The sequence below is a fragment of the Netta rufina genome, assembly GCF_964035555.1.
Source record: "Netta rufina genome assembly, chromosome: 36".
Lineage (NCBI taxonomy): Eukaryota > Metazoa > Chordata > Aves > Anseriformes > Anatidae > Netta > Netta rufina.
In genome coordinates, this window is record NC_140160.1 from 398357 (window position 1) to 415449 (window position 17093).

Sequence of the window (17093 nt, forward strand, 5' to 3'; positions counted from 1 at the left end):
TCGGCTCCGGTGCTCTACAGGGGGCTCCGACTGCATTGCCAACCCCTGCAGGGCCCCAAATTGCTCCCCCAAAACCCCAAATCACCCCCCAGGTACCCCAGATTGCCCCCCACGTACCCCAAATTGCCTTCAGGGAGCTTCACCTCACTGCTTGGGGCAGGCAAACGGTGCCAGCAGAGCCCCCAGCCCCACCTGGAGCCCCCCCATGTCAAAGCCTCCCTGGCTCAGCGATGCCATTTAGGGTCAAAACCTCCGGTTTTGGAACAAAAACATTTATTGGTGAAGAATCGTGAAAACCAACTCACGCCCCCGTTCCTGCTGCCAGGTGGCTAAAACCCCCAAACCCCAAACTTTGGAGCTAAAACCTCCAAAAAATTCATCCCGAAGGAGTTTAAAAGAGAACAAAGTGCCTAAAAAAAATGAAGGGAAACCGCAGGGGGGGGGTCAGGCCGTGCCGCCCCCCCCGGGGCTGCCGCCCTGCAGCCGCTCCCGGACCATCTCCAGCAGGGACTCGGAGTAGGCGCGGAGGAGGGCGAGGGTCTGGGGGTCGTGGGGGGGGATTTGGGGGTCAGCGTCGGTGCCGGGGTCGCAGGCGATGCCTCGGGAGCGCAGCTCCGCCGCCGCCCAGCCGCAGGCGCTGCTCAGGGAGGCTCGCGCCCGCCCTGCGTCCTCCTCCGGGCCCTGCGTCACCTGCGGGACACGGCCCCCCCCCCTCGTCACCCCCATTCCGGAGGTTACACAGCTCCGCCGACCCCAAAAGAGGTCATTTTTGGGGGCTGGAGCTGCAGAAATGGTGAAAGGAGCGGGGAATGCGAGCGGTGGGGTCTCCATGGAGGGAGGAACGAGCCCCTGCGCCCTCACAACCCCTCCCGGATGCTGCTCCCCTATAGGATTGAGGCCGACGTGGGATTTGGGGAGATTTTGGGAGGTTTTGGTGGCACCGACCTGGTCGTAGAGCGCCAGCAGCTCCTGGAAGTGGGCGCGCAGCAGCTGCAGGGCGGCGCTGAAGGCGTCCGGGGGCGGCGGGGCTCCTGTAGGGGCAGAGGGGGGGGGACAAGGGCCCCCCCTTCCCGGCCCCCGGCTGCAGGCGAAGCCCCAAATCTGTCCCTGCTGCTCATCCTCGGCGCTGGAGGCGGCGTTTGGGCCCGGTTCTGGAAGGTTCTCAGCCGGAGGGGTCTGGAAAGGGGGGGGGTTATGGGGTGCTGCCCCATGAAACGAGGCTGCGGGGTTTGGCAGCCCTGTCCTGCCCCAAATTCGGGGCTGAGCAAAGCACCGGGGGGGTCAGCAGCTGGAAAACACCCCCAGGGGAACTTCTTTTTCCATTTTTTTCCCCTTTTTTTCCCCGTTTTTGCCCCCAACCCCCTTCCAGCCACCGACTTGCCTCCGGTTCCTGCAGCTCCGCGGCCGCTTCCAGCTCGGGGCTGTGCTGGGGGGGCTGCACCCTCGGGGGGCAGGCGGCCGCCAACCTGTGGGGTCGGGACAAAAGGGGTCAGGACGGGGAAAGGGGACGGGGAAACGCTCCCCAGGGCAGCACCCACCTGCCCACTCTGCGGCAGCGCGAGAGGAATCGGGTGGAAATGCTCAGGCGCGGGTTCAAGAACAGGGATTTTTCGTCCTCCCCGGGCTTGGGGGGCTTCAGATCCTTCAAGGAGCCGTCGAACCTCTCTGTGCAGTGGGGCCGGGGGGTGTCAGCATCAAGCAGGACCCGGGGAACCGGTGCAGACCCCCCCCAGTGTCCCCCCGCCCCGTTACCGGTGCAGGGGGCGTCCGCCAGCGTCTCGAAGTGCTGCTTGAGGAATTTCTCCTGCTCGGGGGAGCTGCTCGGCGCCGGGCCCTCCTCTGCCTGCCCCAGCTCCGTGTCCCCGTCCTCGGAGACCCCGGAGTCGTCGTCTGCCACTGAGGAGCGGGGCAAAAGCCCCCCCGAGGGATGAGGGACGTTAACAGGAGCCCTCCAAAAGCCCCAGCGCGGCGCTCGGGTGCACCCCGACAGCCCTGGGGGAAATCCCCGAGTTCCTAAAGCTGCTGCCGAGCATTTTTTAGGGTCGTGCCTCTCGGCCAAGCCTTACCTCCTGGCTCGTGGCACAGCCCCGGTGTCGGCGGGCCGGGCACGGGGGGGGCTGAGGCTTCCTCCTGGGGCAGCTCCTGCAGGAACGGGGGCTGCAGCGGCAGCGCCTTCAGGCCAGACCTGGGGGGGAAGGTGAGCAGGTCACAAAAACCACCAAAAACCCGCGTCCAGGAGCAGGCAGAGGGGCTGAGGGACCAGGGGGGTGCCCACAGGATCGAGGGAACCCCAACCCTGGCGAGATGGGGCTCGGGGCGGTGACACGAGGCTGAGTTCAGCCCAGCAGAAGGTCGGTGCTTCAATGGGGTGGCTCAAAACCGACCCTAAAAAAAAGCAGCCAGCAGCTGTGGGTCCTGAGGCAGCCCAAAGGGAAACGTTAAACGAAATCAGCGCCTGCTGGTGACGTTTTGAGGTGGTTTTGGGGTGGCAGAACCACGACCCAGGCTGGACCAGGTGGCAGAAAGCAGCACCGAGGCCGCTCCCACCCAACGCAACCCAGCAGGAACCATTTTTGGTGCTGCCCAGAGGAAGAAATCCCCCCCCCCCCAGCACGGAGGGGAGCCCCTTCCCGTGTCCCCTTGGGGCAGAAGGAACCTGCTGGCCTCCAGCATGCCGTGCTGGGAGCAGGGCTCGTCCAGGCCGGGCTCGGTCGTGTCGGGCAAGTCCAGCTCCCGCTGGGTTTCATCCTCCAGGAACAGCTCCGAGCCTTTGGAGCTCTCCACGAGGCTGCTGGGGGAGGCGTCCGCCTGCCAGAGGGGGAGACGAGGCGAGGGGCTGAGCCCTGCGGGGGGCTCGGGACCCTCCCCGACCTCCAGCAGCAGCTGCTCCAGGTTCCTGGGCTCCAGCTCGGCGGCGCCTTCGAGGTCGCTGCTGCTCTTGATGGGGGTGAAGCAGCTCGGCTCTGCCTCGGGCAGGGTCTTGATGGGGCCGTGCTCGGCGCACGCTGCCCACCTCCCCTGCAGCCGGTAACCGCCCCGGGGGCTGGGGGCTGCGCCGTCGGAGCCGTCCGCCTCCCCCAGCTGCGAGGGGAAGGGGGGGGACACACAGTTTGCCTCCGTGCTGGGTGCGAGGGTGTCTTGCCCCTTAGAACACGAGGGGTTGAATTAGGGGCAAAGGGGGGCTTCGTGCGGCTGCAGTGGCTGAATTCAATCGGATTCAATCCTCCCGTGCGTGCCCCTGCCTGACTTACCAGCCTCTTGGCCCACATGGGCAGCTTGCCGTTGGTCAGGATGCACACGGGGGCTGGGGGAGGAGAGATGGGTTTGTTTGCGGCAGAAATTGGGGTGGGAAAGGGGAAAGCAGCTCCCAGGCAGGCTCTGGAAGCGTCTGGGCTGCCTTGCCGCCCGCCCAGCCGGGTCCCTTCGCCCTCCCCAGGCAGGGGCAGAGCCTTGCAGAGCTGCACAGCGAGAAAAAGAGGGGGCAGCCACGCAGGGTGGGGGACAGAGAGAATCTTTGGACTCACGCGGCTCCAGGTCCTCCTTGGACGGGGTCTGCGTGGTCGCGGCCTCGTCCTGCTCCACGCCAGGCTCCTCGTCGCAGGGTCCCCCTCCACCACCGGGGACGGCCACGTCCGTGTCCCGCCTGCTGGAGAGGGGCCGTGGAGCCAGTCCCGAGGGTGTCGGGGGGTGGGAGTGAGGGGCCGGAGGCACCCCCAGGGGCGGACCACGCACGTTTTTCCCCCATCCTGTACCTGACGGGCACGGGGAACGCGGGCTCCTTCCCCCTCGGGGGCTGCAGCTGGTTGAGCTCCAGCAGGTGCTGCCTCATGCTGCTGGTGAGCTCGGGGCCCAGGCGCCAAATGAACACGCAGCTGGGGCAGAAAGGTGGCGTTGGGGGGCAGGTTTCCCCCAGATTTTGGGCACGAGGGCTTTACTTTAACACCCTGAATTCCATTAACTCCCCCAGCATGGGTGAATTAATTCACCTGCCGTGTGCACCTCCCCACAGCTCTCTAAAGCTGGTTCTTGCGAGGCACGGGGCGTGATTAACCACAGAAATCCCCCCCGTAGCCCCCCGAGCACGGCTGCAGGAGGACGGGGGCTTTTCGGGCGCTCGGGTACCTGTCTCCTGAGACGGTGATGAGATGCTTGCAGTCGTAGGTGAATCGCATCCCCGTGACGATATCTGGGACAGAGAACCAAAGGCTGCTGCGAGGCCAAACTAGCCCCGCTCCGCTCATTAAGCCTCCTTAATTAGTCCCCCAAGCCCCTGCCATTTCCCACCGTGCCCTTTCGCTACGTCTGCCAACACGCTCTGTGTTTTGCCACCCCATTGGTGTGAGTGGGCACCTGAAGCGAGCAGGATTCCCAAAGATTTTCCCCAAATTCTTCAAATCAAACACAAACTCCCAGATTTTCAGACACGCCAGCGCCAGGAAACCAACCTGAGTGCCCGAACATCTTGGCCACGCACTCCCCCGAGTGGAAGTCGATGATGGAGATGCTCTTATCGGAGCAGCTCGTGGCCAGGAAGGTGCCCGAGGGATCCAGCTGCACCTGGGGAAAAGAGCAAGGGGATCGCAGAACCCCTCGGCGTGCCCCGAGCCCTTTGGGACCGCGGGCTGCTGGCGGGCAGCTGGAGCTCTCCGCAGCTCTCCTGGGGTGCAGCGAGGGAATTTCTGTCTCCAATGGGTGGGAGCACCCCGGGGGAAGCGTCCCGGGCCTTGCCTTCAGCAGGGAGCCCTCGTCGGCCTGCGAGCCCTTGTAGCAGCACCTCTGCTTCCCGCTGGCCGTGCTGTACACCCTGCGAGCGGGGCAGGACACGGGTTAGGGCAGCAGCCAGCGGGTAAAAGGCGACCCCGAGGCGGGTGGGCGAGGGGAAGGGGCTGGGGCCGCCAGCTTCAGGGGGCCCTCACCTGACGTTTCGGTCCTGGCAGGCGACGGCGACGTATTTCTGCGTGATGTCGATGTCCATGTCGTACAGGGTGGTTTTCTCGGCGACGTGGTGCGTCCTGACGAAGCTGAAGCCCTCGGGGCGCTGCGGGGAGACGGGGGACAGAGGAGGGGTGCGCCGCCTCCTCGCCCCCCCGCTTACAGCCGAAACCGCTGGGTTTTGGCAGCTCCCGTCCCCCGCACGGCAGCGGAGGAAGGGCTCGAGCAGGGGGGATGCTTTGGAGGGCGAGGAGGGATCCCCCCGAGGCACCCCACACCCTACCTGGTGAGCAGTGCGGAAATAAATGCTTTTATCAGCCCCGCAGCTGATCAGCTGAACCTCCCCGCTGCCTGCACCAGGAGAACACGGGGCTGAGAGATGGGGCTGGCGGCAGGGGATGTGCAGAGCCCACCGCGGCATCCCCATTTTGGGGAAGAACGGATCAAAACCAACTTTCTTAGGAACCCGATGCAATTCCAGGATGGGAACCCCAGCTAGGGCTCCCCTCAGAGAGACGGGGCCCACGCTCGCCGCTCGCTCTCTGGAGCTGCTCTTTGCCTACAGAGAGCACCACACAACCCCTCTGACATTGAGAGTGGAAAACGGGCACAAAAACTGCAGGGAGAGGAGCTCTGACTGTGAGGAAGGTGGAAAACACCGAGAATGGAAGCACGATGGGCACGGAGGAGCAGCTCAGCCGCCTACCTGCAAACTTGACCGCCGTTACGGCAGAGGAGTGGTCGTCCAGGGTTTGCTCCAGCTTGTAGCCTCTGTTGACGTTCAGGACGTGGATCAGCCTGTCTCTGCTGGCCGAAGCCAGCAGCGCTACTCCTGCAGGGGACAGAGCACAGAGCTGGGTGCTGGAAAAGCAGAGCCCCAGGGCCAGCGCTCCCCTCGAGCGGGAGCGGAGCCACGCGGGCAGGGCGAAGCCTCACCCGCCTCCGGCTTGGAGTAGTCCAGGCAGAGAACTTCCGAATCGTGAGCTTCCACTTTGGCCACCTCCTGCATGAAGCGCAGCTCGTGGATCCTGCGGGGGAAGCGCACCCTCAGCTCGGCCCCAAAATCCAGGGGAACGCCACCGGAACGCCTGCTGCTCCTCGAGCACGCAGCCCGGAGCCTCAGAGGGGAGAAAAAAAATCGAAAGGAGGTGAAGTTCTACACCAAAAGACGCTTGCCTGAGGTTCCCTGCTCGGTCCCCCGACGCCAGATGCTCCCCGTCGGGGCTGACCTGCATCACCCGCACGCCGGACTTGCCGTCGGGGTGGCCCGCGCCCTCGCCCCTGTCGATCAGGCTGGAGGAGTCCTGGAGGTGCTGCGTGGCGTTGTCCACGTAGATGATGTTCAGCAGGGTCTGGGGGAGGAAGGAGGGGAGGCGGTGAGGCCGGGGTGCCCGGGGCAAGGGGCGCAGAGCTCTTTGGGAGGAGAGGAGCCCACCCGCGGCTCCTCAGTGCTGCCGACATCCCCAACCCTGCCAGGCTCTCAAAGGACCTCGTCCTCTCCTGGGAGCGGGGGCAAAACCGAAGGGGAAGCGCGAGGGCCACCTCCAGCAGCCTCAGGCGTGGTTTTTGGGGCTGGGAAGGGGGCGAGGGCAGCCCCGTCTCACCGTGCTGTAGGCGTTGCCCTGGCAGGGGTGCTCGGGGCCGCTTCCCAGGGTCCAGACGCGGATGGTGTTGTCCGAGGAGCAGGTCAGGAAGGAGCCGGGGGGCAGGCAGGACGGCTGCTCCTTGAATTCGGGGTACGCCTGTGCCACGGCCACGTGTCAGGAGGGAAGGAGCCACGAGGAGCCGTGCCGACCACGCTCAGCCCCTCGGGGCCTCACCTCGACGCTCCAGACGAAGGAGCTGTGGAAGAGCTCGGACCAAACCTTCCTCACCGCCCGCAGGTCCCCCACGTCCCAGACGTAGACGCTGTGGTCCCTGTAGACGCAGGAGAGCCAGCGCCGGGCGGCGTCGTAGGCCAGCGCCACGGTGTCGGGATAGAGCGCGTCGGGACGCCTGCGGGAGGGCTCGGGTCACTGTGGTCCCGTGGCACCCCGAGGGTACAGCTCAGGAGGCGTTTTGGGGGCTGCCCCTGCAGCCGCTCGAGCCCTTTCGATGCTCAGCCAGAGGTGGATTCGTTTCCAGCCCGGATGGCAGCGATATCCTGAGGATACCCAGCTCCAAACGGAGAAACGAAGCTCTCAGCCCTGCCCCACACACGCCTTACACCACAGCTAACACCCCCCTGCCCTCCCCATCCTTCCGGGAAGCATTAATTACGCGGGAGTAACGAGGCAGAGCCATGAGGGTGCTGCTTTCAGACCCATCTGAGCTCAGATCTCCTTTGGAACAAGCTCCCAGCCCGACAACAAGAGCAGTCAGCTCCAAATACCGTCAGATGAAGCCGTTTGGGGGTTTGGGGGGGGGTTTCAGAGGCTCGGGGGGGCTCCCAGGTTTGCCCTACCTGGGCTGGGGGGCTTGGGTGACATCCACGCCCAGGGGGTGAGGCTTGGGGAGGTCGCTGAGGTAGCGCAGATCGTGAGCCTGGAAGATCCTCACGGTCCCGTTGTCGCAGCCGCAGAACACCAGCTCCTCGCTGACGCAGACGCAGGTGGCGAGCGACACCTTTGGGCGAGAGGCGCGCAGGGAAGGGGGGGGCCTCGCCGGCAAGTCCCACCGCCGTTTTTTTGGGGGGTTGTTCTTTGTATTTTGAAGCCCAGCCCCTCACCTGGAGGCCGATCCACTTCTCCAGCACCCGCCTGTCGTTGAAGAGGCACAGCAGCCCCGAGTGGGAGACGCAGAAGGTGCTGCCCAGCATCCGGCCCCGGCCGCAGGCCACGCCGCAGAAGACGTTGTCGTGGAGCTCCCCCAGCAGCCCCGAGCGCCCCAGCAGCGGCACCGTCTCCTTGACCTGCAGGCAGAGCAGCAGTTCCTAACGAACGAGGCCTAACGAACGAGCCTCGTTCGTTAATTAACCCAGACGTGGCTCCCAGCCCCCCCCCTCCGGCCCTCCCAGCCTCCTGGGGGCTGCAGACCCCTCGGTTTTGCGGGGAGAGGGGGGCAAAGAGGTGGCAGCAGGGGGCAAACGCCGCCTGTGGCAGCGCTCCTGGGGGGTCCTGGTGCTCGAAACGAGGAGTTGGAGCAGCAGGGAGCTCGCTGGAGCAGCCCCCCCACGGCTCCTCGGCTCCAGTCTCACCAAAATCTGCCCTCTTTTGGTTCAGAAAGCCGAAACCGCGCCCCGTCCCCACGCTCCCCGCTAAGGAAGGGGTTATTGAAGCCGTCTCCGGACCCGTTTCAGCCCGGGAGGGCGTCAGCAAAGCCCCCCCCTCACCTTCAGCCCCCTGGCGGAGTCCAGGAACCAGAACTTGACGTGGCGCTGCCCCACGGTGACGAAGAAACCCTCCTCGGAGAAAGCCACGGCCGTCACCCTGCAGGACACCTTGTTGGAGGCCACCAGGACCCCCTCCTGCTCGGGGAAAAACCACGGGGCTGTCAGCAGGACCCCAGAAAACTCCCCCCCCAAAAAAAAAAAAAAGAGCGAGCAGCCGGGGGGGGAAAAAGCCACCTCGCCCCTCGGTTTGGGGGAATTTGGGGGGGGAATCCCGAGGGCACCTTCCAGTCCCAGACGTTGACCACCCTGTCGTGCCGGTGGCCCACCGACACCAGGTACTCGGCGCCGGGCGAGAAGGCGACGCAGGCGACGCCGTGTTTGTGGCCGTGCAGCTCCGAGAGCTGCTCCCGCTCCTCCACGTCCCAGACGCGGACGGCGGGGCAGTGCCCGTTCTGTGGGGTAAAGGGGAAGCCCCAAAAAAGGGTCAAATCCTCTCCCCAGCTCCCCCCCGTGGTGCAAACGGGGGGAAAAAGTGCCTGGTTGCTGCCCCCCCGCCGTGCCATCCCGACCCTCGTGGCTGTAGGCTGAATAATTTGGGCAGGAGGGGGGGCTGAGTGTTGTAGGGTGAGGTTGTAAGAGCAATAGGGTGACCTATTGCACGAGGACACGTGCCTGAATTCTATAGGGTCACCACAGAGCTATGACAGCCCCCTCGCTTCCCTTGGTGCTCCCCTTGTGTTATTTATGAGTAGAGTCAGCTAACAAGCCGTCTGCGCCCCAAAAGGGACCCAAAAGGGACCCAACGCGGCCCCAAAAGGGCCCCAACACGGCCCCAAAAGGGACCCAAAAGGGACACAACACGGCCCCAAAAGGGACCCCAAATGAGCCCCAAAAGGGCCCCAACGCGGCCCCAAAAGGGACCCAACGCGGCCCCAAAAGGGACCCAAACAGGACCCAACGTGGTCCCAACGCGGCCCCAAAAGGGACCCAAAAGGGCCCCAACGCGGCCCCAAAAGGGACCCAACGCCGCCCCAAAAGGGACCCAACGTGGTCCCAAAGCGGCCCCAAAAGGGACCCAAAAGGGACCCAAAAGGGACCCAAAGCGGCCCCAAAAGGGACCCAAAAGGGACCCAAAAGGGACCCAAAAGGGACCCAAAAGGGACCCAAAAGGGCCCCAACGCGGCCCCAAAAGGGACCCAAAAGGGCCCCAACGCGGCCCCAAAAGGGACCCAAAAGGGCCCCAAAAGGGACCCAACGCCGCCCCAAAGCGGCCCCGGGTTGGAAATTGCAAAAGTTGCAAAAGGAAAATGGAAATGGGGTGGAAAAGGTAAAAAAAGGAGAGGTGGGAGGAAGAAGCCCGGCTGCTCCACCCCGCCGCCGAGGATTTGTGGGGTCTGGGGAAGGGAAAAGGGGGTGAGGGTGACGCGGGGCCCTCACCTCGCCGGTGACGATGAGCTTCCCATCGGGGGAGAACGCCAACGCGCTGACGGTTTTCCTGGAAAACGGTGGGATTTGGGTACTTTGGGGGGGGGGGGGGCGAGGGAGAGCTTTGGGGGGACGTTAAGGGAAAGTTTTGGGGTGATGTAAAGGGAAAGGGGAGCTTTGGGGGATGTCGAGGGAGAGTTTTGGGGTCATGTCGAGGGAAAAGGGAGCTTTGGGGTGACGTTAAGGGAAAGGGGAGCTTCAGGGGAAAGTTTTGGGGTGATATTAAGGGAAAGGGGAGCTTTGGGGGGACGTTAGGGGAAAGTTTTGGGGTGATATTAAGGGAAAGGGGAACTTTGGGGGGACACTAAGGGAAAGGGGAGCTTTGGGGGATGTCGAGGGAGAGTTTTGGGGGCACGTCGAGGGAAAAGGGAGCTTCAGGGGGACATTGGGGAAAAGGGGGGCTTCAGGGGGACGTTAGGGGGAAGTTTTGGGGTGATATTAAGGGAAAGGGGAACTTTGGGGGGACGTCAAGGGAGAGTTTTGGGGTCACGTCGAGGAAAGTTTTGGGGTGATATTAAGGGAAAGGGGAACTTTGGGGGGACACTAAGGAAAGGGGAGCTTTGGGGGATGTCGAGGGAGAGTTTTGGGGTCATGTCGAGGGAAAAGGGAGCTTCGGGGTGACGTTAAGGGAAAGGGGAGCTTCAGGGGGCTGTCAGGGGAAAGTTTTGGGGTGATATTAAGGGAAAGAGGAACTTTTTGGGGACATTAAGAGAAAGGGAGCTTTGGGGTGATGTTAAGGGAAAGGGGAACTTTGGGGTAGCTTTGGGGGGACGTCGAGTGATAGGGGAGCTTTGGGGGGCCGTCGAGGGAGAGCTTTGGGGTGACGTTATGGGAACGGGGCGTTTTGGGGTGCGCATTTTGACCCCAAAAGCCCCACGCGGTACCTGGAGGCGTTGAGGAGGTGCCTCTGGGTGTCGGTGCGGGGATCCAGCAGGACGACCACGCACCTGCAATAAAGGGGGCGGGGGGGCTCACAGAGGCACACGGGGACCCCCCCACCCCCGGGAGCCTTCTGTGGGGGGATTTTTAGGCTCGGCTAATTACCCTAATTAGGCTCACCCGGCCGGGTAGGCGAGCTGCCCCGAGGTGGGGGCGCAGGCCAGCCCGCTGCCGCTCTGCGCCGTGACCCCCAGCACCTTCTGCAGCCTCACCTGGGGGGGGGCAGCACCCCGTGGCACCCCCCGTTCCCGGGGGGGGGCACCCCCAATCCCTGGGGAGGCACCCCCGATCCTGGGGGGGGGCACCCCCGATACCCAGGGGGGGTGCCCCAATCCCCAGGGAGCACCCCCATCACCAGGGGGGGCACCCCCAATCCCAGGGGGATGCTCTGTGACCCCCCCATGGGGATCCCCCAGATCCTGCCCCCCCCCCCCCCCCCTTCCTAAATGCTGCCCCCCTCCCATGGAGACCCCCCCCCCCCACCCCAAAATCTGGTCCCATACCCAAGCTCTACCCCCCTCCATGCCCCCCCCCCCCCGGTTCCTGCCCTCTCCCCAAGCTCTGCCGCCCTCCACGGAGCCCCCCCCCCCCCCCCCCCCAAAAATCCTGCCCCCTCCCCAAATCCTCCCCTCCCCCCCCCAAATATTGCCCCCTCCCCAAGCCCTCCCCCAATTCCTACCCCCCCCCCAACCCCTCCCCCACTCCTCAGAGCCCCCCCCCCCTAAATCCTACCCCCTCCCCCAACCCCCCCCCCCCAATTCTTGCCCCCTCCCCAACCTCTGCGCCCCCCCCAACCCCTCCCCCAATACCTGGAGACCCCCCCCCCCAATTCCTACCCCCTCCCCCAGCCCCCCCACCAATTCCTGCCCCCCCCAACCCCTCCCCCCCTTGTTGACCCCCCCCAGCCCCCCCCAATTCTTGACCTCCCCCAATACCTGGAGCCCCCCCCAATTCCTATCCCCTCTCCAGCCCCCCCCCAACCCCTCCCCCACCCCCCAGAGCCCCCCCCCCCAACCCCTCCCCCACCCCCCAGAGCCCCCCCCCCCAATTCCTACCCCCTCCCCCAGCCCCCCCCCCAATTCTTAACCCCCCCCCCAACCCCTCCCCTCCTTGCTGCCCCCCCCCCCAGCCCCCCCTCACCGCCTCGTGCCGCCAGCACCGCCTCAGGAAGAGGTTCCAGGCCCCCTCCTCGCCGCCCTCCCCCCCCCCGGTCGCCGCCGCCATGGCTCCGAGCCCCCCCCCCCGGTAACGGCTCCGAACCGCGCGCGCAAAGCCGGCCTCGCCACCCCATTGGCCACCGCGCCCGCCGATCACGCCCCGCCTCCCTCTCCGCGACCAATAGCAGCGCGGCGCGCCGGGCAGGGCGCCGCCCCTCGGGCTCCTGCCACTCAGCGCCGCGCTCCGCCAATCGCCGCGCGGCTTGCGCGTAGTCCCCGCCCCCCTCCCCGCCCTGCAGGCCGCGGGTTCGAATCCCGGCGCCGCCACCGCGACGCCGCGGCCGTTGCCTTCAACCCCTAACCGAGGGCGGCTATGAACGGCGTCAGAAACGGCTCCGGTGCTCTACGGGGGGCTCCGAGCTCCCCACGCCGCCCTCTCTCCCCTCTTACCCCACTCCCCCCCAGGCTAGGCCTCGTTGCCATGGCCACGGCTCACCGCGCATGCGCCCCGCCGCTGTGGGGGGGGGGGGGGGGAGGGAGGCGTTGCCAAGGCGACGGCGGAGGCGGTGGCGCAGCGCGCATGCGCCGTGCGTGGTGACGTCAGACGCCAGACGGGCGGCGGCCATGCCCAAGTCGTGCCGGGCCCCGCACTGCTCCAACGCCGCGGGGCAGCCCCGGGGCCCCGGCCGCCGCCTCAGCTTCTACAAGTCGGTACCGGGGGGCTGGGGGGAGCACCGGAGAGCGTCTGGGGGGGTTCTGGGGGGCTCCGGGGGGTTCTGGGGGGCACCGGGGGGTTCTGAGGGGACCGGGTTGTAGGCCCTGGGCCTGCTCCTTGCTCCCTTCCGGGCCTCGGAACCCCCCCCGGGGCCCTCGACGCCCCCCCCGGGGTCCCCGTTGCCCCCAGACACCCCCCAGGACCCCCCAAACCCCCCCCCCTCTGGGGTCCCCGTCGCCTCCAGATCCTCCACCGGGTCCCCTGTTACCCCCGACAGCCCCCCCCGGGTCCCTGTCGCCCCCAGCCCCCCCCCTCGGGGTCCCCCGTCAGCCCCAGCCCCCCCCCGGGGTCCCCAGATTCCCCCCCCAGAGTCCTCGTCTCTCCCTTCAGGCCCCCCTGGGGTCCCCATCACCCCCCAGACAGCCCCCCCCGTGTCTCCAGTTACCTCCAGCCCCCCTCTCCCGGGGTCCCATAACCCCCAACCGCCCCTCCCCCCGGGGTCACTTATCACCCCCAGACCCCCCCCCAGGGTCCTCTGTCGCTCCTGACAGCTCCCCTCGGGGTCCCTGTCGCCCCCAGACCCCCACACGGAGTCTCCATAACCCCCAACTGCCCACCCGGGGACCCCCTGTCACCCCAGACACCCCCGGGCCCCCCAGATTTCCCCCCCCGGGGTCCCCTGTCACCCCCAGCCCCTCCCCCCGGAGTCCCCATAACCCCCAGGCCCCTCTGCTGGGGTCCCCTATCACCCCCAGACCCCCCCCTGGGGTCCCCCGTTGCCCCCAACCCCCCCCCAGGGTCCCGATCACCCCCAACACCCCCCCCCCAATGATCCCCTATCACCCCCAGCCCCCCTACCACCCCTAGGACCCCCTATCATCCCCAAATCCCCCCCCCAAACAGTTCCTTATCACCCCCAAATCCCCCCTCACCCCCCTCCCACCTCCCAAACCCCCCTTTTTAGCCCCGGGGCTGCCCCCCCTGACCTTCCTTTGGCCCCCCCCACAGGTTCCCGCTGCAGGACGCGGCCCCGGCTGCGGCAATGGCTGGCGCAGATGCGGCAGGAGCACTGGGTGCCCACCCGGCACCAGCACCTCTGCAGCGACCACTTCGAGCCCTCCTGCTTCGAGTACCGCTGGGGGGTCCGCTACCTGCGGCCCGACGCCGTCCCCACCATCTTCCCCGGCCCCGGAACCCCCCCGGTGAGCCCCCCCCCCCCCCCCCCCCGCTGCCTTTGGGACTCCTGACGGCTTCAAGGAGCTCTCTGAAGCCTCCAGAAGCTTCCCCAGATGGGTTTAGGGGGTTACAGAAGCATCCAAGGGGTCCTGGGGGCGGCCCGGGGGGGTCCTGGGGGCGGCCCGGGGGGTCCTGGGGGCGGCCGGGGGGTCCTGGGGGCGGCCCGGGGGGTCCTGGGGTACCCTAGAAGCACCCAGCAGCTTTCTGGAAGGATCTGGAAGCTCCCAAAATCCTTCCCAAAAACATCCCAAAGCCCCCAGGGAAGGGCTGGGCCCCCCAGGGGTGTCCCCGGGGGGGGGGTCTGGAAGGTCCCTGGGAGACGCTAGGGGCCTCGAAGCCCCCTCAGAAGGGTCTAGAGGGGTCTTTGGGGGAGCGACCCCCCGCAGAGGGGGCTAGCAGGTCCCCAGAGAGACTTAGAAGCCCCCCAGGGACATTTTCAACCCCCCCAGAAGCTGACCCATCACCTCAGGACCCCCCAAAATAGGATTTCTGGGCAGAACCCCCCCCCCGGCGAGCCACCCCCACCCCGCTCAGTCTCCCGTGGGACCACCCGGCACCTCTCAACCCCATTTTATCCCCCCCCCTACAGAAACGGCCGAGCCCCAGCAAGCCCCCGCGCCCCCCCCAGCCTGAACAGCCCCCCCCGGACAACCCCACAGCGTCCCCACCACCACCGGGCCCCCCCCCGGCCCCCAAACCCACCCTACAAGAACCCGGCCCCCGTTCTTTTCCACCCCGCGGCGGAACCAACGCCCTCCTCCGCCCCGGGGGGCCCCGAGGGAGCCCCCCCCGGTGCTGACGTACGTCGAGACGGTCCCGGGGGAGACGTTTTTGGCCCCCCCCGACGCCGGGGGGGTCGAGCTGAGCGCCGCCGAGCTGCTGGGGGTGTGGTGCTGCTGCTGCAGCGCAAGGTGAAGGTGCTGCAGCAGCGACACCGCAGGCACTGCGCCCGCCTGGAGGCCATGGAGGGGCTGATCCAACACCTGCGCCCCCCCGGGACGGCCCCGCTGCTCCAGGAGGTGGGTGAGGGGGACCCCAAAAGGGTGAGGGGGACCCCAAAAGGGTGAGGGGGACTCCAGGGGGTGAGGGGGACCCCAAAAGGGTGATGCTGTTCTCAAAAGGGTGAAGCATCCTAAAAGGGTGAAGGGTTCCCCCAAAGGGTGGTGCTGACCCCAAAAGGGCCTGGGGGACCCCAAAAGGGTGAGGGGGACTCCAGGGGGTGAAGGGGACCCCAAAAGGGTGAAGGGTTCCCCCAAAGGGTCGACACCATTTCCCCCAAAGGGTGGTGCTGACCCCAAAAAGGTGAGGGGGACTCCAGGGGGTGAGGGGGACTCCAGGGGGTGAGGGGGACCCCAAAAGGGTGAAGGGTTCCCCAAGGGTGACACCGTCCCCAAAAAGGTGAAGCATCCTAAAAGGGTGAAGGGTTCCCCCAAAGGGTCGACACCATTTCCCCCAAAGGGTGAGGGTGACCCCAAAAGGGTGAAGGGTTTCCCCAAAGGGTGACACCGTTTCCCCTAAAGGGTGATGCTGACCCCAAAGGGTGAAGCATTCCCCCAAAAGGGTGACACTGTACCCAAAAGGGTGAAGTATCCCCAAAGGGGTGACACCATTTCCACCAAAGGGTGATGCTGACCCCAAAAAGGTGAAGGGTCGCCAAAGGGTGAGGGTGACCCCAAAAGGGTGATGCCGTCCCTAAAACGGTGAAGGGTCCCTAAAAGGGTGAAGGGTTCCCCCAGAGGGTGACACCATTTCCCCGAAAGGGTGATCCTGACCCCAAAAGGGTGAAGAGTTCCCCCAAAGGGTGACACCATCCCCAGAGGGTGAGAGTGACCCCAAAAGGGTGAAGGGTTCTCCCAAAGGGTGACACCATTTCCCCTAAAGGGAGATGCTGACCCCAAAGGGTGAAGCATCCCCAAAGGGTGATGCTGACCCCAAAGGGTGACACAGTCCCCAAAAGGGTGAAGGGTCCCCAAAAAGGTGACACTGGCCCCGAAGGGTGAAGGGTTTCCCCAAAAGGGACACAATGTCCCCAAAGGGGTGAAGCATCCCAAAAAGGTGAAGGGTCCCCAAAGGGTGACACCATTTCCCCTAAAGGGTGATGCTGATCCCAAAAGGGTGACAATGACCCCAAAGGGTGACGCGGTCCCCCAAAGGCTGATGCCCTCCATCCCTCGTGGGGTGACAGCGACCCCAAAAGGGTGCCACCACCCCACCACAGCCCAAACCCCGCCGGGGACAGTCGGAGGTGTCACCTCGGTGTCACTGTCACCCCATTGTCCCCCTTTGTCCCCCCCCCCCACAGGCCTGCCTGCCACCGGACCCCCCCGGCGCCGTCACCATCATCTGCGGCGAGGCCGAGGACGCGCTGCTCTACGCCCTGCCCCCCCCGGGGACATCGTTGGGGACATCGTTGGGGACATCGGGGACACCGGGGGACCTCGCCCCGCAGCAGCCGTGACGCGGTGGCACCGTCGCGGGGCGCCACCAACAGCCGGGGACACTGCTGTGCTCGGGGGGCGTCACACGGAGCTGGGGACCCCCCCCCCAGAAGCCAGGGGACCCCCCCAAAAGCCAAGGGACACCCCTGAGGCCAGGGGACCCTCTCCAAAGCCAGGGGACCCCCCCCCCAAAGCTGGGGATGACACCCCCGAGGCTGGGGACCCCCCCCAGAAGCTGGGGACACCCCCCACGGCCAGGGGACCCCCCCGCAGCCAGGAGACCCCCTCCAAAGCCAGGGACCCCCCCAGAAGCTGGGGACACCCCCAAAAAAACAAGAGACTCCCCTGAGGCCAGGGGACACCCCCCAGAAATTGGGGACCCCCCCTGAAACCGGGGACACCCCCAAATCCAGGGACCCCCCCTCAAGGCCAGGGGACCCCCCAAAGCCGGGGACATCCCCCAAAGCCAGGGGACCCCCCCCAGAAGCTGGGGACACCCCCAAATCCGGGGACACCCCCCCCCGAAGCCAAGGGACCCCCCCAGAAACTGGGGACCCCCCCCAAAGCTGGGGACATCCCCCCTCAAGGCCAGGGACCCCCCCTAAAGCCGGGGAACCCCCAGAAGCTGGGGACACCCCCAAAGCCAGGAGACCCCCCCCAAAGCTGCCCCCCCCCCCCCCCGAGGCCAGGGGACCCCCCACAACCAAGGGACCCCCCCCCAGAAGCTGGGGACCCCCCCAAGGCCAGGGGACTGTCCCCAACTTCCCGGGGGGGAGGGGGGTCACCCTGTGCTGGGACACCCCCCCCCCCCCCTCGGGGACTCCCCCAGTGTCACCCCCTGGCACTGTGAGGTGTCCCCAGTGCCCCCCCCCCCCCCACGT

At 66.4% G+C, this 17093-nt stretch overlaps 2 protein-coding genes across 2 annotated transcripts; one reads left to right on the plus strand and one right to left on the minus strand.

Moving 5' to 3' along the window:
• Window positions 1–444: 444 nt before the first annotated feature.
• On the minus strand, window positions 445–11890 carry WDR62 (WD repeat domain 62; the record flags this gene model as incomplete). The annotated part of the gene is made up of 28 exons (XM_084304185.1): window positions 445–690; window positions 946–1031; window positions 1378–1466; window positions 1539–1665; window positions 1753–1896; window positions 2067–2185; window positions 2657–3081; window positions 3252–3304; window positions 3525–3643; window positions 3753–3872; window positions 4123–4186; window positions 4446–4557; window positions 4729–4804; window positions 4917–5038; window positions 5216–5283; window positions 5639–5764; window positions 5869–5960; window positions 6109–6284; window positions 6537–6674; window positions 6753–6927; window positions 7376–7536; window positions 7640–7822; window positions 8243–8377; window positions 8524–8694; window positions 9680–9737; window positions 10612–10674; window positions 10787–10878; window positions 11807–11890. 28 exons carry the CDS (start codon window positions 11888–11890, stop codon window positions 445–447), a joined length of 3624 nt encoding a protein of 1207 aa, XP_084160311.1.
• A 1656-nt stretch (window positions 11891–13546) lies between these two features.
• Window positions 13547–17093, plus strand: LOC311220608 (uncharacterized protein). Its single transcript, XM_084304168.1, is given in 4 exon segments — window positions 13547–13740; window positions 14364–14490; window positions 14492–14793; window positions 16077–17093. Coding segments are annotated over 4 exon segments (732 nt in total). The 5' UTR covers window positions 13547–13593; the 3' UTR covers window positions 16233–17093.